The 21,146-nt window shown below is 55.5% G+C and overlaps 2 protein-coding genes across 3 annotated transcripts in view; both read left to right on the forward strand.

Annotated features, from left to right (window-relative positions):
• The window catches only part of BMP8B (bone morphogenetic protein 8b), a 32,333-nt gene extending 12,777 nt beyond the window's left edge, over positions 1-19,556 (forward strand). Inside the window, exons 2-7 of one of the 2 annotated variants that reach the window (XM_078452055.2) lie at positions 4,018-4,207; positions 4,632-4,780; positions 11,132-11,326; positions 12,092-12,171; positions 12,739-12,849; positions 16,135-19,556. In XM_078452055.2, the coding sequence (XP_078308181.2) occupies positions 4,018-4,207; positions 4,632-4,780; positions 11,132-11,326; positions 12,092-12,171; positions 12,739-12,849; positions 16,135-16,284 (875 nt within the window). In that variant the 3' untranslated portion in view covers positions 16,285-19,556. Of the gene's footprint in view, positions 1-4,017; positions 4,208-4,631; positions 4,781-11,131; positions 11,327-12,091; positions 12,172-12,738; positions 15,464-16,134 lie in introns of those variants that run through there. The other variant, XM_078452054.2, reaches the window with a different exon arrangement.
• OXCT2 (3-oxoacid CoA-transferase 2) lies at positions 7,336-9,600 on the forward strand. The gene is given in 4 exon segments (XM_078452053.2): positions 7,336-7,592; positions 7,595-7,858; positions 7,861-8,526; positions 8,528-9,600. Coding segments are annotated over 4 exon segments (1,371 nt in total). The 5' UTR covers positions 7,336-7,445; the 3' UTR covers positions 8,822-9,600.
• Positions 19,557-21,146: the final 1,590 nt, after the last annotated feature.

Consider the following 21,146-nt stretch of genomic DNA (forward strand, 5'->3'; position numbering starts at 1 on the left):
ATTCACTGTATTCCCAGTGCTCCGAACAGTCTTTTTTTTTTTTTTTTTTTTTTGGCTTAAACAGAAAAGCATTTATTTCTCACAGTTCTGGAGGCTGCAATTTGAGATCAGGGTCCCAGCATGCTCAGGATCCAGCTGAAGGCCATCTTCTAGGGTTTTTTTTTTTTTGGTTTTGTTTTGTTTTTTTGTTTTTGTGTTTGTTTTGTTTTTAATTTTTAAATTTATATCCAAGTTAGTATATATTGCAACAATGATTTCAGGAGTAGATTCCTTAAAGCCTCTTACCCATTTATCCCATCTCCCCTTATACTACACCCCCAGCAACCCTCTGTTTGTTCTCCATATTTAAGAGTCTCTTATGTCTTGTCCCCCTCCCTGTTTTTGTATTATTTTTGCTTCCCTTCCCTTATGTTCATCTGTTCTGTGTCTTAAAGTCCTCATGAGTGAAGTCATGATATTTGTTTTTCTCTGACTAATTTCGCTTAGCATAATACCCTCTAGTTCCATCCATGTAGTTGCAAATGGCAAGATTTCATTCTTTTTGATTGCCGAGTAATACTCCATTGTATATATATACCACATCTTCTTTATCCATTCATCATTGATGGACATTTGGGCTCTTTCCTTACTTTGGCTATTATTGGTAGTGCAGCTATAAATGTTGGGGTGCACGTATCCCTTTGAAATAGCACACCTGTATCCCTTAGATAAATACCTAGTAGTACAATTGCTGGGTCGTAGGGTGGTTCTAGTTTTAATTTTTTGAGGAACCTCCATACTGTTTTCCCAAGTGGCTACACCAGTTTGCATTCCCATCAGCAGTGCAAAAGAGATCCTCTTTCTCTACATCCTTGCCAACATCTGTTGTTGCCTGAGTTGTTAATGTTAGCCATTCTGGCAGGTATGAGGTGGTATCTCATTGTAGTTTTGATTTGTATTTCCCTGATGATGAGTAATCTTGAGCATTTTTTCATGTGTCGGTTGGCCATCTGGATGTCTTCTTTGGAGAAGTGTCTGTTCATGTCTTTTGCCCAATTCTTCACTGGGTTATCAGAACAATCTTACATATAGTAAGAACTTAATAAATTTGTTTATAAATTGAACTTGATAAACTAAGGAAAATTAAATGGGCAGATTAATACATTTATTTGGGAAAAGATCATTCCACTTCTTCCTTCCCTCTCCTCCCCCCAGCTTTGAAATTTCTGACATGGCCTCCTGAGGGTACCAGGGTACCACATCTTAGCACAATGTAGGGAGATTGCAAGTCAGGCTCCTCAAGAACTCTTGTTGAATGGCCACCCCTCCCAGTCCATTGTCTGACTGTTTATAAAGTGAGGAAAGCTGGGCAGTACCCTTATTCTCAGTTCACAGAGGAGACGAGGCCAAGTACGTACCTGGTTGGTGCAGGGTCAGGCCTGCAGTGAATGTCCTGACCACTGGTCAGAGCTCCCTGTGCTGCCCTAAGCTACCTCTTTGGCTAAAGTAGGCTTGGTTTGCACTGTTAACAAAGGGGTCATAGAGGTCCCCGAAAATGCTTTCCCAGAGCACCAGCTTTTGGAAAGTCTCTCTACTGACTCAAAGCAACAGCCACAGAAAAAGAGGCAAATCCATAGGTTATCTCTCCGCATCCTCTCAACTGTCAGATGAAGGAGTGTTCTTTACCCTGTTCCACACTTCAGGAAATACCACTAATTACTGATGAAGAGCATTACTTTCCTAAAAATGTCCCTTCTAGTGCTTACCTGGAACAGCCAGGGTGGGGAGTTTCCTGTGCCGAACTACTGGGTGCCTCATCGATTTCACAAACCCACAATGGAAGCTGGGAACTGGGGTCAATGCAGGTACATGAGGCTCTCTCGACCCAGCGCACCTGGCCCCCCAGGTCAGCACGGGAGGGAGGCCGCAGGGTGAGGAGCTGGCGGGCTCACGGGTTGTGCCCTGAGTCCCCAGATCCAGCATGAAATCAGCGTCAGGCCTGCACACGGAGATTCCCAGTGGCCCCAGGACCCGCCTGTCAGCCGCCACTGGGCCTTGGGAGCAGATACATCTATGATGCTCTGAGAGGACACAGGTGAAGGGTGTGACTGAGCCACCCTCCTTCGTGCTCTGTGCTGCACCCTGTGACAGCCAGCAGCCTAGACTTACATCATCCTGCACGACCGGGATTACACAGCCACATAACAGGGTGGTCAGTGCAGTCCTCGAGTGGATGGAAATTGTCACCAAAGCTGTGCGTGTGTGTGAGTGTGAGTGTGTCTGTAGGGGGGAGGGGACATGTGTGTCCATATTCTTGACGTGCATCGCTCGGTGAGGGTCCAGAACCCTGCCCTCCGCGCCCTCTGCCTGTGTGGGAGGACCCGCATCCGCTCTGGGTCATGCTGCCTCCGCAACAGCCTGGGCCACGGGTGGGCATTTGCCGCGTGTCCGGCACGCTGTCAGAGGATGGACGTTCTGTTTCTTCTCCTCCTCGGCTGGGGATGAGAAGCCCGTCTCCTCCTGTCCAAATGTGCGTCCACGGGCCCCACCCAGCCCAGCTGTTTGTCCATCACCAGATCAGGTCCTCACCGTGAGGACGGGAAGGGCTCCCCACATCCGCCTCCGCCACCGGCCCGGTGACTTGTGGTCACTGAGCCCAGTAGCCGGAGAGAGAGAGTTTTTAAAAGACTCAGAGACATGTAATTAAAATCTCAGTGTTGGGTTTTGAGGACGGCGCTGGGCGGCTCCCACCCCTGCTTTCCGGAAACACAGATTTGTGGTGTTTGAAAGTGACAAGAGGCTAAAGTAAGACGGTACTAAATATACTGTCCTGGGCACTTCCGGGCAGCTGGGGAGATGTGGGATTGACTCGCCACCCACAGCCTCCTGCCCAGACAGTCCAGCCTCGCCACCAGGCCGCCCTGGCTCCCCCTCCAGCCTGTGCTTCACCTGCCCCTCCACACATACCTTCTTCCCCACCCCAAACCACACTGCGCCCCTGCTGCCCAGAGCCCTGAACCCCAGCGGCCAGAGGCACAGCCCACGCTCCTGGGCCAGAATTCCAGCCCTCCGCAGTCAGGCCACAGCCACTCAGGGCCCGTCCCCCACACTGCTGCTCTGTGGACGCCCCAGCACCCCACACCGGTGCCTCTGGGGTCCCCTCTGCCTAGGATGCCTTCCCTGCCACCTTCTCCACCCGACAAGACTCTGTCCCATCCTTCAAGGCCAGTTCAGATGTCCCCTCCTCCGGGAAGCCTGCTCAGATCCCACCACACCATGGGACTGTCCAGCTTCCCCAGGCCCTGACCAGGTCTCTCCAGGAGCTGTCACTCCTACCTTGCTACTCCTTGTTCCTTTCTGAGTCTCCCTCCGGCACTCCTTCTTCCTTCCCCTTGTCCCCAAACGGGGCCTGCCATCATCTCACCCTTTGCTGTGTTTTATGGCTGTTGTTTCCCCTACTGGCACAATCTGTTCCTCAGCCCTAGGCCTTTGCTGAGGCTGGCCCCTTTCTTGTGCAGTGTCCTTCTCTCTCAACACATCCGCTCTCACCCCTCAAGGCCCAGCCCGTGTCAGCTGCAAAGGCTCCCCCTCCCCAGGCTTCCATGCATGTACATCGGCAGATTCTGGACAGCCCCTGGCTCAGAAATGTACTCAGTTATGTCTGCACCCTTACGTGGCCCTTTTCTGCCTTGGCTCTGATGTCCGTCTTCCCAAAGGAGGGACCTGACCTCTACTTCACCCTCGGGTCCCAGCGCCAGCAGGGAATGGGAATGGCAGGCCGGGTTTGGGGCTCAGGGGCCAGAAGTGAAGGCTGCTCTCGTTGAGCTGGTGTATGCTGGGTCCTATGCAGACGCCTCACCATGTAGCCCCACTGAGCCTTCTCAGCACCCAGCGGGCGGAGCCTGGGAGCAAGCCCCTTTGCAGAGGAGGGGGCCGTCACCACCCAGGCTGCCTCGGCCCCCAGCTCCCACCCAACTCCGCCCACCCCCAGCCCGAGCCCAGAACACGAGTGACCGCCGGTCCTGCTCTGTCTTGCAGTGGAGCGTGACCGTACCCTGGGCCACCAGGAGCCCCACTGGAAGGAGTTCCGCTTTGACCTGACCCAGATCCCAGAGGGGGAGATGGTCACAGCTGCTGAGTTCCGGATTTACAAGATGGCCAGCACCCACCTGCTCAACGGGACCCTGCACGTCAGCATGTTCGAGGTGGTCAGAGAGCAGTCCAACAGGTGCCTGCCCCACGCCCCGCCTCCCGGTCGAGCTTCTGTCGGTGTATCGGGCCCAGCCCCGGAGGGGACATGTCCCAGAGGACAGAAGGGGAGCTCCCTGGAGAGCACACCCCCAGACTCAGAAAGATACTTGACCCCAGGCCTCGTGTCACTGTGGGGAGTGACCCAGAACCAGTCCTGCTGCAAGTCCGTGCCCCGCTGTCCTGGGGCAGGACCTTGGGCAGGTCACTGAGCTCCTGAGCCTCAGTTTCCACATCGATGCGTGGGCGCAGTAACACCTTTGTGGGGTAGATGCAGTGAGATGAGGAGAGTGAGGCACCTGGCGCGAGGGTGGGCAGGCGCCCACTCGTGGTCCACAGGAGGGCCCTAGAAACACAGAGGCAGCTGTGCCAGCCCTCGGTTAATTGTTCTTTCGTGTCCACAGGGAGTCTGACTTGTTCTTTTTGGATCTTCAGACGCTCCGAGCTGGGGACGAGGGCTGGCTGGTGTTGGACGTGACAGCAGCCAGTGACCGCTGGTTGTTGAGCCGGAACAAGGACCTGGGGCTCCGCCTCTATGTGGAAACGGACGATGGTGAGGCCCAGGGTTGGGCGGCAGACCTTCTCCCGGGGGCTCCTCTGGCGCTGCTGGCAGCCGAGAGGGCTGCAGCCCCCTCCCTGGGCCCTGGAGGCCTGGCCTTTCTCAGCCCTGCACCTGGGGTGACGATCCCTGCCCCGCCGTGGGGGTCAGCGGGGTGCAGGGGCCAGGTTCCCGCAGCAGGGGGCCCCCTACTCCAGTGCTCTCCCTCCTCTCCTTGTGCGGAACCCACGCTTGAGCTGCTAAGAGAGAGTCTGTGTTTTCCCTCTCCAGGAGCAACCGTGTAGGCTGGGAGGTCCCCTACTGGGCAGGGCAGGAGGGGAAGCGGATATACCCTCAGACTTGATCAGAGAGGCCTGGGCTTGAATCCCAGCCCTGCAGCGCTCTCACTCGGTGACCTTGCAGGATACTTACCTGCTAAGCCTCCGTTTCCTCATCTGTAGAATGAGGATCACGCCTTCATTCGTGCCATAGGTATCTGGGGAAGAGCCTCCGTTATGGCAGGAGGTGGGATGGAGAGGCCAAAGGTGGGCACAAGATTGGCGTATCTGAGCTGCAGGAAGGGGTGGCCGTGGCTGGAGCAGGGGGGGCCAGGGCAGATGGGAGAGGAGACTGAGAGCTGGCAGGGCGCGTTCTTTTTTTTTAAGATTATATTTATTTTTTAACGTTTATTTATTTTTGAGAGAGAGAGCGTGAGCCAGGGAGGGGCACAGGGGACAGAGGATCCAAAGCAGGCTCTGCACTGATGACAGAGAGCTGATGTGGGGCTCAGACTCGTGAACTGAGAGATCATGACCTGAGCCAGAGTCGGACGCTTAACCAACTAAACCAGCCAGGGCCCCCAAGATTTTATTTTTAAGTAATGTCTGCACCCAACGTGGGGCTCCAACTCACAACGCTGAGGTTAAGCGTCGCATGCTTTACCAACTGAGCCCGCCAGGCGTTCCGGGCCCTCTGTGGGTAAACCAGGGCCTGGTGTTGGAGCGTGGGGGGTAGCTCCCTGTATTTCATAGCAGTGGAGGATGGCAGGATCTGAAAAGAGCCCTCTGAAAACACCCCCCCCCGCCCCCCCAAGGAGGACATCACCCCTCAGTGTGACAACGCTTAGCGACCTGCTTCCCAAAGTACAGTCGGGACGGGGTGGGGGAAGTAAGTTCACAGAGGAGAAAGCTGAGCGTGCTGCCTCGGCAGGTGATCAGGGTTCACGTGAATGTCACGTACCTCCCGTGTCCCCTTGACATGAAGGGATGGGAAGGGCCCTCCATCTCGTGGTCTTCCCCCCAAAACCCACACCCCGTCTAACCGTGAGAAAAACCCAGACAAACGGAAACGGAAGGTCTTAAGGCAGAGTGCCCTTCAGGTCCTTCTGCAAACCGTCATAATTACAAAGCAAGTCTGAGCTCGTGTGAGAGCGCAGAGGCGCCTGAGCAGTTGTAGCAGCTGATGGCCATGTGGGATCTGGGCGGGGACCCTGGAAGAGAGAGAGGACATGGGGAAGACCGGCAAGATCCGAATATATATCGTGTTAATTTATCATATTGGTTCATCAGTTGTGACAAATCCACGGCCCTAACTTAAATGTTAACATTTCCCAGGGGAAACCGGCTCTGGGTATCCGGGGACTCTGGGCTGTCGGTGCAGTTTTTCTGTAAATCTCAACTAGGATAAAATAAAACCTTTCTCCGTATGTATCCAGAACGGCCCGCCCCTGACGTGAGCAAGGAGGGTGGTGTGTGGGGGACAAGAGCGCCGTCACAGAGGCTCAGGAGCCACCCAGTGTGCGGGTGGAGTGGGGAGAAGCTTGTCGGTAGCGGCAGAAATGGAGAAAAGTGGGCAGCGGAGGTATCACGGAAAATGTGGAGTGAGCCAGGGGCCCATTTTTAATAGATTTGTGTCTGAGTAAAAGAAGAGGAGGGGGCAGGTCTGAGGCAGCAACCCCAGAGCACTTTCTTTGGCAGTGAGGTCATTGGGAGCCCTGGTAGACGTCCAGATGGCCGGTCATCCAGGACAGATGAGCGCGGGGGCGGGCGGCGCAGGTGTGGGAAGCGCGGCCGTCTTCGTGGCCTGAGGGCCAGGGGACTGGAGCAGGTCACCCGGGAAGGGTGTGGTGACGGAGAAGGAAGGGGACCACCCAGAGTTGGGGGTGTCCAACAGGGAGAGGTGTGCCCAGAAGGGCTCCGCGAAGGACCTCCCTTGCCCCCGGGGCTTTGGGCTGGACACGGGTGGCCTTGCCGCCAACCCCGAGGACTCAGTGTCGCGTCTTCCCCTCAGGAACGCTGCTGCCTCCGCAGCGGGGAATGCAGGGTCCGGAATCCCCTTGCGGGAGGGGCCCCTCACTGTGGGCAGGGGCGCAGGGGCCACCCGGTGTGAGCGTCACTGCCCCACGCGCCCTCCCTGCTCTGTGACGCTGTGGGGTGGCCGGCGTTGGCCTGTTCCCCGCCGGTCTCAGTCCGGGGCCCAGAGCTGGAGCACACGATGACCGTCCTCCAGAGGCTCACGCGCGCGGGCGCTCGGGCACCGCGTCCCCGCCAGCCGCTGGGGGCCCACGCTGGCCGAGGCCGAGGGCGGTGTGCGCTGCCTGGCCACCAGCGCTCGCGCCCGCGCCAAATTCTACGCGGATCCCGTGGAGGCCGTCAAAGACATCGCGGACAGGGCCAAGATCATGGTCAGCGGCTTCGGGCTCTGCGGGATTCCAGAGAACCTGATTCAGGCGCTGCTCCGCACGCGCGTCAAAGACTTGACCGTGGTCAGCAGCAACGTGGGCGTGGACGGCTTTGGGCCAGGCCTGTTACTGGAGGCCAAGCAGATCGCGCCCGCCTCATCTGCTCCTACGTGGGGGAGAACACGCTGTGTGAGCGCCGGTACCTGGCGGGCGAGCTGGAGCTGACACCCCAGGGCACCCTGGCCGAGTGCATCCGCGCTGGGGGCGCCTGGGTGCCCACCTTCTACACTCCCATGGCCTACGGGACCCTGGTTCAGGAGGGAGGCGCCCCCATCAGGTCCGTGCCCGACGGCCACATCGCCATCATGAGCCAGCCCCGAGAGGTGAGGGAGTTCCACGGGCACCACTATCTTATCTGGAGCAGGCCATCACCGCCGATTTTGCTTTGGTGAAGGGGTGGAAGGCCGACCGCGCCGGGAACGTCATCTTCAGAAAAAGCGCCAGGAGTTTCAACGTGCCCATGTGCAAAGCTGCGGAAACCTCCGTGGTGGAGGTGGAAGAAACCGTGGATGTGGGGACCTTTGCCCCCGAAGACATCCACGTTCCTAACATTTATGTCGACCGCGTGATTCAGGGAGAAAAACACGAGAAAAGAATTGAGCATCTAGCCCTCAGGAAGGAGCACGATGAAAAAGCCGAGTCTGCAGATGACCCCGGGGCCCGAATTGTCAAGCGGGCAGCTCTTGAATTTGAGGATGGCATGTATGCCAATCTGGGCATAGGAATCCCGCTCCTGGCCAGCAACTGCATCAGCCCGGACATGACTGTTCATCTTCACAGTGAACATGGCATCCTGGGCTTGGGGCCGTTCCCACCCAAACATGAGGTGGATGCAGATCTCATCAACGCGGGCAAGCAGACGGTGAGCATTTTCCCCGGGGGCTGTTTCTTCTCCAGTGATGACTCATTCACCATGATTCGAGGGGGGCACCTTGACCTCACCATGCTGGGAGCCATGCAGGTCTCTAAATACGGTGACCTCGCTAACTGGATGATACCCGGGAAGAAAGTGAAAGGCATGGGGGGGGGGGGGCATGGACTTGGTGTCCGGTCCCAAGACCAGAGTGGTGGTCACCATGGCGCACTGCACCAAGGCCAACGAACCCAGAATCTTGGAGAAGCATACCTTGCCGCTGACCGGGAGGCGCTGTGTGGACCGGATCATCACTGACAAGGCCGTGTTCGACGTGCACAAGAAGAAAGGCCCGACGCTGATCGAGCTCTGGGACGGGCTGACCGTGGACGACGTCACAGAGCACGGGCAGCCCTTCGCCGTGTCATCGAACCTCAGACCCATGCAGCAGGTGGCCGCCTGACCCGGGAAAGGAAGCCCTGGTCAGAGGGTGTGTTTCATTTTCGCCACTGCCTCTCACCCAGAAGGGGTGTCATCACGCCTGTCCATTCGTCTGACCGGTTCTCCTGGCGTCTCAGACTCGGCTACCGCCAGACAGACTATTCTCTCATTAGGAATATAGCTTTAATTAAAAACAAAAGGAGATCATTGGTGTTTCTCTTGCATGTTCTGTGAGTCCTGAGTTAGGTCTGGTTCCGTCATCGGGCAGTCGGACGCCCTCCTCACTGATGTTTACGTTAAATTCCTGCAGCTCGGATGATCCCACAGGAAGGCTTTCACCGAGGAGCCTTCTCTCGGGAACGAGCCACGAAATGTGGGGGGAAGTGAGGGAGGAGTAACCACGCCCGTATCCCCAAGGCTCCTTCCAGTGTCAGCCCCTGCAGCTGACCCCCCTCCCGTCCCAGCAGGATCGTTCCTGAGCGGTGCCTCTAACGTGTCCGGTGCATTTGTTTGTGGGAGGTGATGTCATAGATCAAAGTTTAGTCTCTGGACTGATTAGTTCAACCAACTTGGCCCGGGGCCCCAGGTCTAGAGCCCGGCTGTTTAAGGGCTGACCTTTGCCAGCTGAGCAGGACTGGGATGGTTTCACAGTGAATCAGACACCCGCTAATGGAACAGACACGTAGCATCGTGTATGTGTATGTGTATGTCTGTATCCTGTATGAGAAGTGCACATGTGTTTCCATACGTACGTGCGTACATGTGCCTGTGCGTGTGTGCGTGTGTCAGGGTGGCAACACTGAGGTGATGTACAGGAAGTAGAGCAGTTGGCACTGTGTTTTAAGGAGCATAAAAGTCAGCAATCACCTCCTGTCGTTTGGTTTAAGAAAACACCGTGGGAGGGGCTCTTAGGTGGCTGAGTTGGTTGAGCATCCGACTCCTGCTCCGGTCACGATCTCACAGTTTCAGTTTGTAAGTTTGAGCCCCACGATGGGCTCGCTGCTGTCCAGCACAGAGCCCACTGCAGAGCCTCTGTTCCCCTCTCTCTCTGCCCCTCCCCCACTCACGTTTCCCCCCCCCCCCCTGAAAAATAGAAACATTCAAACAAAGAAAAAGGAAAATTCCACAGGAAATGAGAATGAAGAGATCTACGCCTTTCTCGTCTTTTAATGAAAGCCGGGAAATAACCTAAATGTCTAAAGTTAAGCTAATCTCTAAATATTATGGTACATTTTCTCAAAGGAATTTTATACATTTGAAACGTTCATAGTGGAGACATTTTAACAGCAGTGAACATGTTTATGTGAAAAAGTTGGAAAACATACAGACTTCTTTGTTAAGATGACCATTGTGTAAAAGTTCAGGTGACATGAAAATATTCCAGAAAGATGAAAATGATGTGTTGGGGTGGGCAGAGGTTTCTGAGTGATATTTCTTCCCCAGAGGTTACCTTACAGTTGCCCTTGTGTTACTTTGACAGTTAAGAAATCAAGAGGTCATTTGGAAATACAAAGAGGTACAGGAAGTTGGTTTCATTGGTGGAGTCGACATTTCCAGGGATCGTGAGTGTGTTTCTCAGGGCATCCTCATCTCTAAGCAGCTGTGGGGTCAAATCCCATTTTCAGGGGTGTCCCTCTTCCAAGCCGGAGGTCCCCATCATGTCTCGCCCACACAGCCTTTTCTCTCTTTTTTAACCCACAAACTCGGGAGTAAGACCTTCAGTGGGTAAGAACTTGGGATCTGACTGAACCGTGGCTCCAGGACTTTGGCCAGATGTCTCTGCCCCACTGAACCCGGGGTCTCGTTTGTGGATGTCAGGGGACAGTTAGTGCCCTGCTCTTGGCAGTGCTGGGCAGAGCAAGCCCTGGGTACATCCTGGTGGCTGCTCCAATCTGCTGGGTCATAAATCCATCCACACCCCCAGAACGTATGGGGTGGAAGGGAGAACTCGGGCCTCGGAGCGCTCAGATGGACATGGGAACCGTGGTTCTGCGAGCCCCCGGCAGAGTGGCTGTGACGTTTCTCAGCAAAGCATGAGGTCCAGGGGGACTGTGGAGACACATAAGGTCACGCGTGTGAACTAACTCGAAACCTATAAAGTGCTTCACAGATGGCATTGTTCACCGTTATCACGAGTAATGACCCTGTGTTCGCGAGGCCCCCCTCCCTCCATCTCCCTCGGACCTGGGACTCCTGTTTCCAGAGGAGCAAACTGAGGCCCTCTGCCTCCACACTCCTGGGCCCGAGCAGGCCCTGGCAGGAGGGTCCCCGCTGTCCCACGTGCACGGCCCCTGCCCGTGAGTGATCGCCCTCTCTCCTCTCTCCGTCTCAGGGCACAGCGTGGATCCTGGCCTGGCCGGCCTGCTGGGGCGACGGGCGCCGGGCTCCAAACAGCCTTTCCTGGTCACTTTTTTCAGGGCGAGCCCTGGTCCCGTCCGAGCCCCTCGGGCAGCGAGGCCCCTGAAGAGGAGGCCGCCCAAGAAAACCAACGAGCTGCCACACCCGAACAAACTCCCAGGGATCTTTGGTGAGGTCCGGGAGGGGCCTGGGGCGGGGCCTGGGAGCCACCTGGAGAGGACAGAACCCTCTGGGTCCTCAGTAGGTTCAGGCCGGGGGTCACCCCCCAGCACTGTCCTGTGGACCAGCCTCTGCCCTCTCCGTCCCTGCCACCCAGAAGTGCTTTCTCTGCCCTCCCCTGGCTCCCAGGGCTTTTTCCAGAAGTCTCCATCAGAATCAGGTGCCCCATCCTCCGGGCAGCACAGCCCCTGGGGACCCTGCAGGATGCACAACTGTTTATGCGGAGGTCTCCCCCGCAGACTGAGGCCCTCAGGATCAGGAGTGGGCCTGCTCTGCCCTCCTGCCCTCCTGCCCTCCTCTCCTCCACGGGGAGTCCGCCCTTTGGCTTCCGTGAGCCACTCGATCCCGGGGAATGGGGGCGGCTGGAGAGGTGGGATGAGGTCAGTACAGAAAAGGAGCCACTGATGGCCCAGGGTCCCCTGGGCTGTTTACTGAAGCATCGGGAGGGCCCACAGGTTGGAACTCAGGGGAGGCTGGGGTGAGTGCAGGGTTCCTCTGTAGCTATCGGACCCACCTGGAGCCATCGAAGTTTCTCGAGCTGGGTCATGACACCAGCAGAGCTACAGGATGGGCTTAACGAGATCAAATGCGTCTGTTTCCCTGCATTCATTTATTCCCCAAGTGTGCCCGGTGGGGTGTCCCCCGCCCTGGGAGCTCCCTGTGGAAGCTGCCCAGAGCAGGAACCCCAGAACAGACCTGGCTTCTGTCCCTGCAGATGACGTTCACGGCACCGACGGCCGGCAGGTTTGCCGGCGGCACGAACTCTACGTCAGCTTCCAGGACCTCGGCTGGCTGGTAATTTCTGACTCTCCTCCTTCTTACATGACGGTCCCCACCCAGAGATGATAGGTGTATCTCCAGGGGCATCTAGAATTATGGGTGACTTTAATTTTCTCATGCATTAGGTTCTTCAGTGTTTTCTGAAGGCAATAGGTCTTTCTTTTATAGTGAGGAGGTGCTTTTTGGTGAAAACCATGGAAATGGGGATAGTCTGAATCCTCAGCCAGAACATGTCAGGGCTGCAACAGGGAAACCGAGGCTGGGAGGGCAGTGCGTGTGCACGTCTGCTGGGACAGCAGCTCCAGAAGATGCAGGCAGTGGGGCGGGTGGGGAGGATGATGCCCAGTGCACGTGAAGGGGACAGAGCTGTGCCCAGCCCTGCCTGCAGAGGGTCTCCCGGTGGATGACCGGCCTCTTGGGGGAGCCTGCCTGCAGGGACCCTAGGCTTGGCTGATGGGGCTGGGGCTGCAGGTGGGTAAGGGGCAGCCCTGAGTCGTCTTGTGCCGTGTGCTGGGTTCAGGGGCTCAGTGTGTGTGGGGGGGGCATCTGGATGGCACTCACTTTCTCCTCTTTCCCCCCCAGGATTGGGTCATTGCTCCCCAAGGGTACTCGGCCTATTACTGTGAGGGGGAGTGCTCCTTCCCGCTGGACTCGTGCATGAACGCCACCAACCACGCCATCCTGCAGTCCCTGGTCAGTACCGCGTCCATCCTGTCCCCACCCACGGGGAGAGGGCTCGTGCAGCCAGGTGGATGGAAGCGTCTGCTCGGGTCTCAGGGAGCTCTCCCCACCCTTCACTGTAGGCACACGCAGTTAACTTCCCATGTCTGTACAGGAACTGGTCCGTATGTGGCCACGTTCACATGTAGACCCCTAGGCATCTGAACCCACACACACCCGACTTACCCTGACTGCTTGTGCACACCCAGATTCGTGCCCTGCACATGCACGTGTAAGGCATTCACGTACATATGTGGGCACCCAGATTTACAAGACATGCTTGCTTCTGGTCACACATCACACCACAACACACACATAACATGTGCATCCCACCTGTGTACCTGTGTGCTCTAAACACACATCACCGTGTCCCCTGGCACCCTCGGCCTCCCGTCACACAGATGCCTGTGGGGTGAGTGACAGGCATGTGCATTCAGCCACCTGCTGCACGGTGTATGAGGAGAGCGTTACAGGTGTGGCCTGGGTGACGGGCTGGGCTTTGCCCCCCCCTTCTGTTCACCTCCCCATTGTCTTTTTCCTGGTCCCTTAGTTCTTTGTGTCTCCCACAGGAAGTAAATGCTTTTGATGCTGTCTGGGGTACCTTTAAATGCCGAATAATAGCTTCTGTGAGGAGCATTGTTGCTGCTGTTGATTGCTAAGTGTTTTAAAAGTTTGTTGATAATAGGATTGAGATTTCTTTCTAGAACGTTTACCTAGAAGCCTACTTCCTGGTGTCCCTGCCCCTATGTTAATCTAGTAAGAGGTTAAGTGATGCCCCTGAGTGAGAGTAAACATCACTAACAGCAGCTTTGACCCTGTGGTCACACTGCCTTTCTCACATCAAGTGGGAGTTGCTGCCCTCAGGGACTGCTTTCCTGGGAAAAGCTTGGTCGTGATGAGACACACATGGTTCTCCTGGCCCACAAGGGTGTGCAGCTCCCAAGTCAGGATAGCTGGGTGGGCTTGGGCTGCAGGGAGGCATGGGGTGCTGGGAAGGTGAGGTCAGAGGTGGGCCTGGGAGGGAAGCGGGACCTGCAGGTCTGAGGAGGGGCCGGGCTGAAGCTCTGGATGTCAGAGTGGCATGGGGCCGTCCCTCCAGTCCTGAGAACAGGTGAGCTTCTCTGGGGAGACGGCAGATGCAGGAGCGGAGGTGAGGACTGGCCTCCTCCATGGGGAGGCCGGGCAGTGATGGGGGACTTGGGGTGTCGTGAAGGCAAGAGAAGGAAGCATTTCCCTCTAGGCTCATCCTCTTAGCCCTTCTCCACACAGCAGCTGGGGATCCCACTAAAGCACAACCTAGTACCTCGTTCTCAGTTGAGAAACTTGGTCTCGCTTCCTACCATTCCCAGGAGGAAGGTTGAGCCCTTGGCCTGGGACGCAGGACCCCTCGTGAGCCACCCTGCCGACCTCACCAGTGTCCCCACATGTTCTAGTACCCTCATCTCCCTGCATAGGCTGTTTCTCACCTTCCTGCCTTTGCACCTGCTGTGCCCTCCACTTGGAGGGCCTCCTCCCCTGCCCTGGGCCCAGCCACCCCCTGCTCCCCTTGCACGCCTCATGTCTGTGGCCCTTCCCTGCCAGGGGTCATCACCACGCTCATGCTCCCAGTGCTGAAGGCCTGCTTTGTTGTGCCGCTCCGGTGGGTCCTGGTTGTCTGCTGGAATATTCCCCGTCTCCCTTTCCCTCCCCACTGAGTCTGTGAAAGCAGGGACTATGTCTGGGACATTTCTGTGCCCCATGCTGGCAGAGCTGGCACAAGGCACATGTCCTAGATACATTTGTGTTGGAAATGAGAAAAGTACCATTCTACCCATTTGGCAGAGGAGAAAACGAGGCCCACAGATGCGCGATTTGTACCCAAAGATGCACAGCCAGTAAGTGACAGACCCTTGGATTTGGTCTCCCGGTGGCTCAAAAACGAGCTGGGTGGAATGGCACATTAGCTTCCCCAAGTCATCCTGTTTGGTGCCAGATGGAATAAAAGACCTTCTTTCTGTCACTCATCTGACAAAGCTCTCATCTGGGGCGTGGGGGAGGTCTCAGAAAGGCCGTACCCCCGCGGTGCCCAACTTCTCTCCAGCACCCTGACTCGGGCAAGACCCTCCCCTGTTCCCAGTCATTCAGAGCCCATGGCTGGGCGGGCAGGCAGTGTTGCCTAGTTTTTCACGTGGGCCCATGAAGGCCAAACCGGGCCACCGCATTTGGAGGTGGGGAAGTTGGGAGCAGTGGCACCCAGGTCCTGTCTGGCTGGACATCCCCACAGCGGCCTCGGCCTCCCCCTGGGCCCCTGAGAGGCTGTTGGGCCCTGAGCCAGCTGGTGTCCTCCCGGCAGGCTGGCTCAGAGCTGGGCACAGGGGAGTGGGGGCCAGACAGATTCCCCCACCAGACAGCTTCATCCGGGTCCTGCTTGGCTGCGTCCGAGAGGGTGGGGGGCCCTGGGCTGCACGACACAGGGATGGAGCAGGTGTCCTCTTCTCTCCTGCCTCCCCACAGCCTCGGGCCGCCTTCGGGCCTGCAAGTGGGGGGCCCTGACCCGGAGTTCCGTGTAAACTGCGGCTCGTCCTGCCAGGGCTTGGGAGAAATATTTTTAGGAAGCTGAAAATGGGCCGTTCCTCAGGCAGGCTCTCTCCTGGCAGTAAGGCTGTTCAGAGGGCAGCAGGTCAGCACACCCCGTCCAAGTTCCGCCACACCTGAGAGCCATGCGACTCTGGGCACCACGCGGGGCCTCCGTGCCCTCCGTCTTGGTCGGCCCAGAACAGTAGTTGCCTTAGAAGTTATCAGGGGTGGCAAGTGCCTTGAGGAGTAACAGCACTGAACACGAGGATGGACCTAGGATTCTAGGTCTCTCCTGTTCTGTGATCGTTCACTGGCTCACAGCTGGGAGGGGAGACAGATGGCAAACAGCTAATGGGGACAAGATATGATCAGGGACGTTACAGGAGCACATGGGAGGAGCGGAGGGGACCCCAGAGGGGTGGAGCGGCAGAGGGACTGGGCACCGGGCACGCCATGTGCTGGAGACCAGTGAGCGGGTCGTGGCCTCTGAGGGGAGTGAATGTGGAGGGAGGGAGCCAGCTGGTGCGGGGAAGGGGTGAAGCGGGGCGGGGTGGGGAACATCTACAGGTTAGCGCCAGCCCGGGCTGCAGAGGATGGAGCCGGGGAGGGTGAGCAGCTGGAGACTCCGGGGTCGGTGGGACCTGGGAGTCGTGGGAGAAGGCCGCGGTACTCACACCTGACTGCCGTCCCTCCCCTGGCCAGGTGCACCTGATGAAGCCGGACGCGGTCCCCAAGGCGTGCTGCGCCCCCACCAAGCTGAGCGCCACCTCCGTGCTCTACTATGACAGCAGCAACAATGTCATCCTGCGCAAGCACCGCAACATGGTGGTCAGGGCCTGTGGCTGCCACTGAGGCCCGGCCCCGCCGCTGCAGAGCCTCCCGCCTGGATCAGGCCCCTCTCCAGATGCAGGAAACTCTCAGACCCAGCCTGACCTCGGGGGGGTGGGGGGGATGGAGGGGTGGGCCCCCAGAGATCAACATATCTATGCCCTTCTTTTCTTCCTGCCAGGGCTGGATCTTCTCCAGGCCTCTCTGCCCCTTCCCTGCCTGAGGTTTGTGAAAATCTTTTGGCCTCCAGGTCTGGTGGTCTGAGTCACTGAGCAGGTTCTCTCCCAGCCTCCTCCCTGAAAAGCACGTGCTGACCAGCATTTTGGGGTTGACACAAAAGTCCCATCTGAGGACCTATCCGTGTCCATTGCTGGTCCAGGCTTGTGGTGATTTGGGGTGAACTGAGGGGCACCTAGAACCCAAAATGGCTACCTCGGGCTCTTTACTATCCATTACAAGGCTTGGATGTGTGTAGACAGTCTAGTCTACCTCCGGTTGCCTGCCCCTCCCAGGTATTTCTGGGCACTTTTGTTAGAGTGTGGACTTGCCCTCATTGCTGTGTAGTTGTGGATCTGAATCATCAAACTGCTAGCCACAGGTAGGCACGTGTGCCAACTCAAGAGCTGAATGAACCACATGACGTAGGGCTCAGGCCAATGGCATTTGTCTCTCCCGATCTTACTGCGTTGATCTGCCTCTGCTATCCGGGGAAGAGCTGCGGTGCGTGGATTTTGGCCTTTGTAGAAACAAAAAACTGGGGAGGTTTCATTCACCTATCTATCTGTCACCATGCTGAGCTCAGCTCCATGGAAAAGTTCTCTTTTTATTGAGCCTAGCATGGTAGAGAAATTGGGTGGCTCAGGATGACGATGCTGAGAACAGATGACATGACTACCCTTTCCCTTTGGCATGGCAAACATCAATAATCAATCTTGATTTTTTTTGCTTCCAAATCTGGATAGAACTTCAAAATGATTGGTATTAGAACTCCACTGTTTGCCATCTTCTGCCATAAGGAGCAATCCATTTCACCCACTGCAGTGCATCTGGGACACTGGGCAGCCTGGGGCCAGGTGTGGGGCAAGGGCAGGGTTTTCTCAGCACCTGCTTATGTCCAGTTGTCAAAATCAGGCTGGTCACCATAATCTGCATCACCCTGTGTGCCCAGGAGTGCCGTCCTGTCTCTCTAGGCCTGTGGACAAAAGAAAAGGTCCCTGTCCCACAGGAGTGACAGGCAGTAATTAGGCTGACCTGGGTGAAGGTTCCCGGAAACCACTGTTCTCCTTGGAGCAGCCGCCACAGGCAGCTGGAGTGTTTATTTGATTTCTGACTTGCTAAGCCTGTAATTTACCTGCTGGAGCAGACAGAGTCCAGCTGCCAGAGCCCTGAAATACTGTCATTAAAAGCAGATCCTGGGCCCGCCCAACCCACAGGCACAGCCCAGCCGAGGCGGAACCACCCCTGTGCCCAAAGACGCGCATCTCTGCCATCACTCTGCACCTGAGGAGGGGCCCCGGACATCAGGCCTGGCAGCAGGTGTGGAGGCCAGGGGCCCTGCTGCAGGACAGCAGCCCCTCCACAGGGACCTGGAAGGGACTGTGGAACAAGTACAGAGAAAGAGACTCTGGGATAGAGAGCAGGTCCAGACTGTCTGCAAGGTGGAAAGTTCCCCATCAGTTAAGGATCTAAACTCTGGCCTAGATGTTAAGAGAGCTGACCGGGTAGATGGTTTCCTCCTCTGGGTCTCATTTTCCCATGTGTACATGAAGGCATTCGGCTTTCTGGTCTCCAAAGGGCCTTCTGCTAGAAATCTTGTCTGCCAGCCCTTTCTCACACTGAGCCCAGATGCTGCCTCACAACCTTGAACTGGGGGCTCAGGTGGTGGTCACAGATCAGAGCTGGATAAAATATAGAACTGTTTGCCATTCTAGTCCTTATCTAACACTTCCATCTTCCTAACATCAAAGATGACCTTTTAGGCTAATGTAAGTTTAAAATTAGCCAATTATTTTGACAATTCTTTACTTCACCCTCGCATCTTTTGTGCCCAGCCAATAGCCCAACACAATTAGGGGTACACCAGGAATGTCTGTCAAATCACCCAAAGATTTATAGACAGGGATATATATACCTCACCTGTCAGGCTGGGCACAGCAGGAATGACTGGAGGTTGTAATCTTCCTTTTTCATGCACAACTGAAAAACAGGAAGCCTCTGCCTGCCTTCCTGGGTCAGACTTCCAGCAACTTCTGCCATTCAGGCAAATGAGATCAAATGGAGAAAGCCCTGAGCAGTGAAACCATTGTGAATGGACACAAAGCTCCTGCATTTTATGCCCTGTTTATTGCATGATACTGCATGCATTTATCGCATATGTTAGATTTCCAGTTATCCGTTTGCTGAGCCAAGCACGGCAGCTGCAGGGGTGGCCCAGGCTGGCAGATACACAGCACAGATGCCACCATTTCCCTTTCTCTTGCTCAGGGCATGGCTGGTTTATCTGGTTGCACGGGACCCGAAGGATACATATGGGTGGTTGGTCAGGCCCACTGACAACGAGGAATCAAGGACTGTTGCCAGAAGGGAGGGCATGTGGGAAAAGGCTGAGGACACGTGCAGAGCAGTCTCGGCTTTGGCAGTGCAATGCTGGCCTGGAGGCCAAGTTATTACAACATCTGTGTCCAGGGTTTTCTCAGGTGGGGAGGTAACCTGTCCTGGAAAATTACCAAAGGAACAGAGGCAGCACAGCAAGAGTACAGCATTTTGGAGCCAAATGGATGTGAATCTTGGGTCCTTTTCTATGGTAGGGTAGGATATTGGTTCTTTCCTTCCAAGGCTATTGGAAAGATCAGATATGTACATACACATTTAGGACAATGTCTGCCATAAAAACACTTAGCAACTGGTACCTGTTGACATTACAAAAGGATCTGCTGATCTCTTTCTGTGCTTGTCCAGAATGTGTTCTGCAGGTGATGGTGTACTTATTTCAGAGTTGTGCTTTCTCCTGAAAATCTACACCCTGCAGTCTCTGGAGGGAGGACTTTGTGTTCCCACTTACTTTCAAGGCCTGAGGAAAGTGCCTGGTTATGGCCAAGGCTGTGAACCTTTTTCCCATGTTCCCAGGGGCAAGGGGATCCCACCAGCCTGCTTAAAGGTACAAAGCACTCAACCCATCTTTTAAAAAACAGGTTTTTCATTTATTACAAAAATAATGCAGTTTTGGAGGACAAATTGGGGAAAAAAATCTGAAATTGTCACAGTTGTATGATTCATAAACACAGTATTTTAGTGAATTTGTTTCTAGGCTTTTTCCTTAGGATACACATGTTTAGAGGTTTACATGTTATAGATAAGTATTTTTACAAAATTGGGATCACACCGTATCATATAAACTGCTTTGAAATATGCTTTTCCCACTTCATTATGTAGTAGAAATTTTCCTGTTAATATTTTTTGAAAACATGGCTTTCTTGGTTTTTAACACCCGCAGCCTACAAGACTGTGTTCACAACTAAAAAGTAGGTCCCAAATCCCTTCCTGGAGTGTTGCTGCAGGCTTTTGGGACTGTGACATCACAGCCAGCCACACAAAGAGGAAACTCCAGCAGCCACGGGACCAACTCTGGGGCCACAACCTGAAGGAGTCAGTGCACTGGCAAAACCCAGCCCTGTTTGAGGTGCTGGGGCTGAGGCAATCCACATGCAGACCAGGAAGCTACCTCAGACACCCTTGGGTACACTTCCGAAGGACCAGAGCCTTCCCAAGTAACAGGTTTGGTAGTATGCTGTGAGGAGCTGATCAGGTAGCCAGGCCACTGCTCCCCAGGCTCTGGGGCACCTCCTGTCTGGCAGGGAAGAACCCTGTTTCCTTAGGTCTCCCCAAAGGGTCCAGGCCAACTATAGGGACTATGTGTCTCCCTGAGGGCCTTGGGCCCCCTGCCATAGGCCGAGGCTAGAGCCCAATAAACCTCCCAGGACCCCACTTAACTACGGGGAGGTGGGCTGAGCTTCCTATCCTGCTCTACCATGTTCTGGGACTTTGTAGCCATGTCACCCAGGCCTTGGTTTACCTCTGTATAGGGTTCTGCTGTGGATACAGGGATAACACCTGCAGATGGTCCGTAGCACACTGGGAGGGGCACTGGCACCCAGTGGGTGCTACCAAGGAACAAGAGAAAGCAACAAGGTCATCATAGGAGTCAGTCCCCTCTTGGGAGGTGGCTGTGCTATACCCTTTTATACACATCCTTTCCTGGTGGCTGACCTGTGATGGCCATAGTTTGCCCTCAGAGTGGGGGCCTGTGCTTTGAGGGAAGGTCTCTTTTGGGAGCTCTGTAGGGTCAAGGGTAACCATGTGGTACATCCTAGCCACAAGGAAGACAGAAACCCCAAGTAGGAGCTCAGCCAACATCCCTCACAGGAGCTATCCTGGGGTCACCAGGGCCAGGAGGCACCAGGCTCGTCCAGATCTTAACATCAAAAAGCCCAGCCCCATGGATTCTGAATGGTCCTAGCAACCCAACCAGAGAGGTGCCTAGTGGCCACAGGGCTCGTCCCTGCTCAGGCCTTCAGCAGGTGAGGGATGCTTGAAAGCCACCTGGCTGAGCATGGAGAGAGAAGCTTGAGCTCCAAGCAGTGGCTGCATTAGGAGGACCAGACTGTGAGCTCGGCATGAGGTGGGACCGTTTGTTTAAGCCATCAGCAAACTTTCTGCAAAGGTTCATGTCATAAATATTTTAGGCTTTGAGTCTGTGTTGGTTAGTTTTGTGTGTCAACCTGGCTGGGCCACCACGGCCAGTTTTTGGTCAAACACCAGTCCAGATGCTGCTGTGAAGGTACTTTTCAGATGTGATTAACATTTAAAGCAACAGGCTGGAAGTAGAG

Source organism: Panthera onca, chromosome C1, assembly GCF_046562875.1.
Source record: "Panthera onca isolate mPanOnc1 chromosome C1, mPanOnc1 haplotype 2, whole genome shotgun sequence".
Taxonomy (NCBI): Eukaryota; Metazoa; Chordata; class Mammalia; order Carnivora; family Felidae; genus Panthera; species Panthera onca.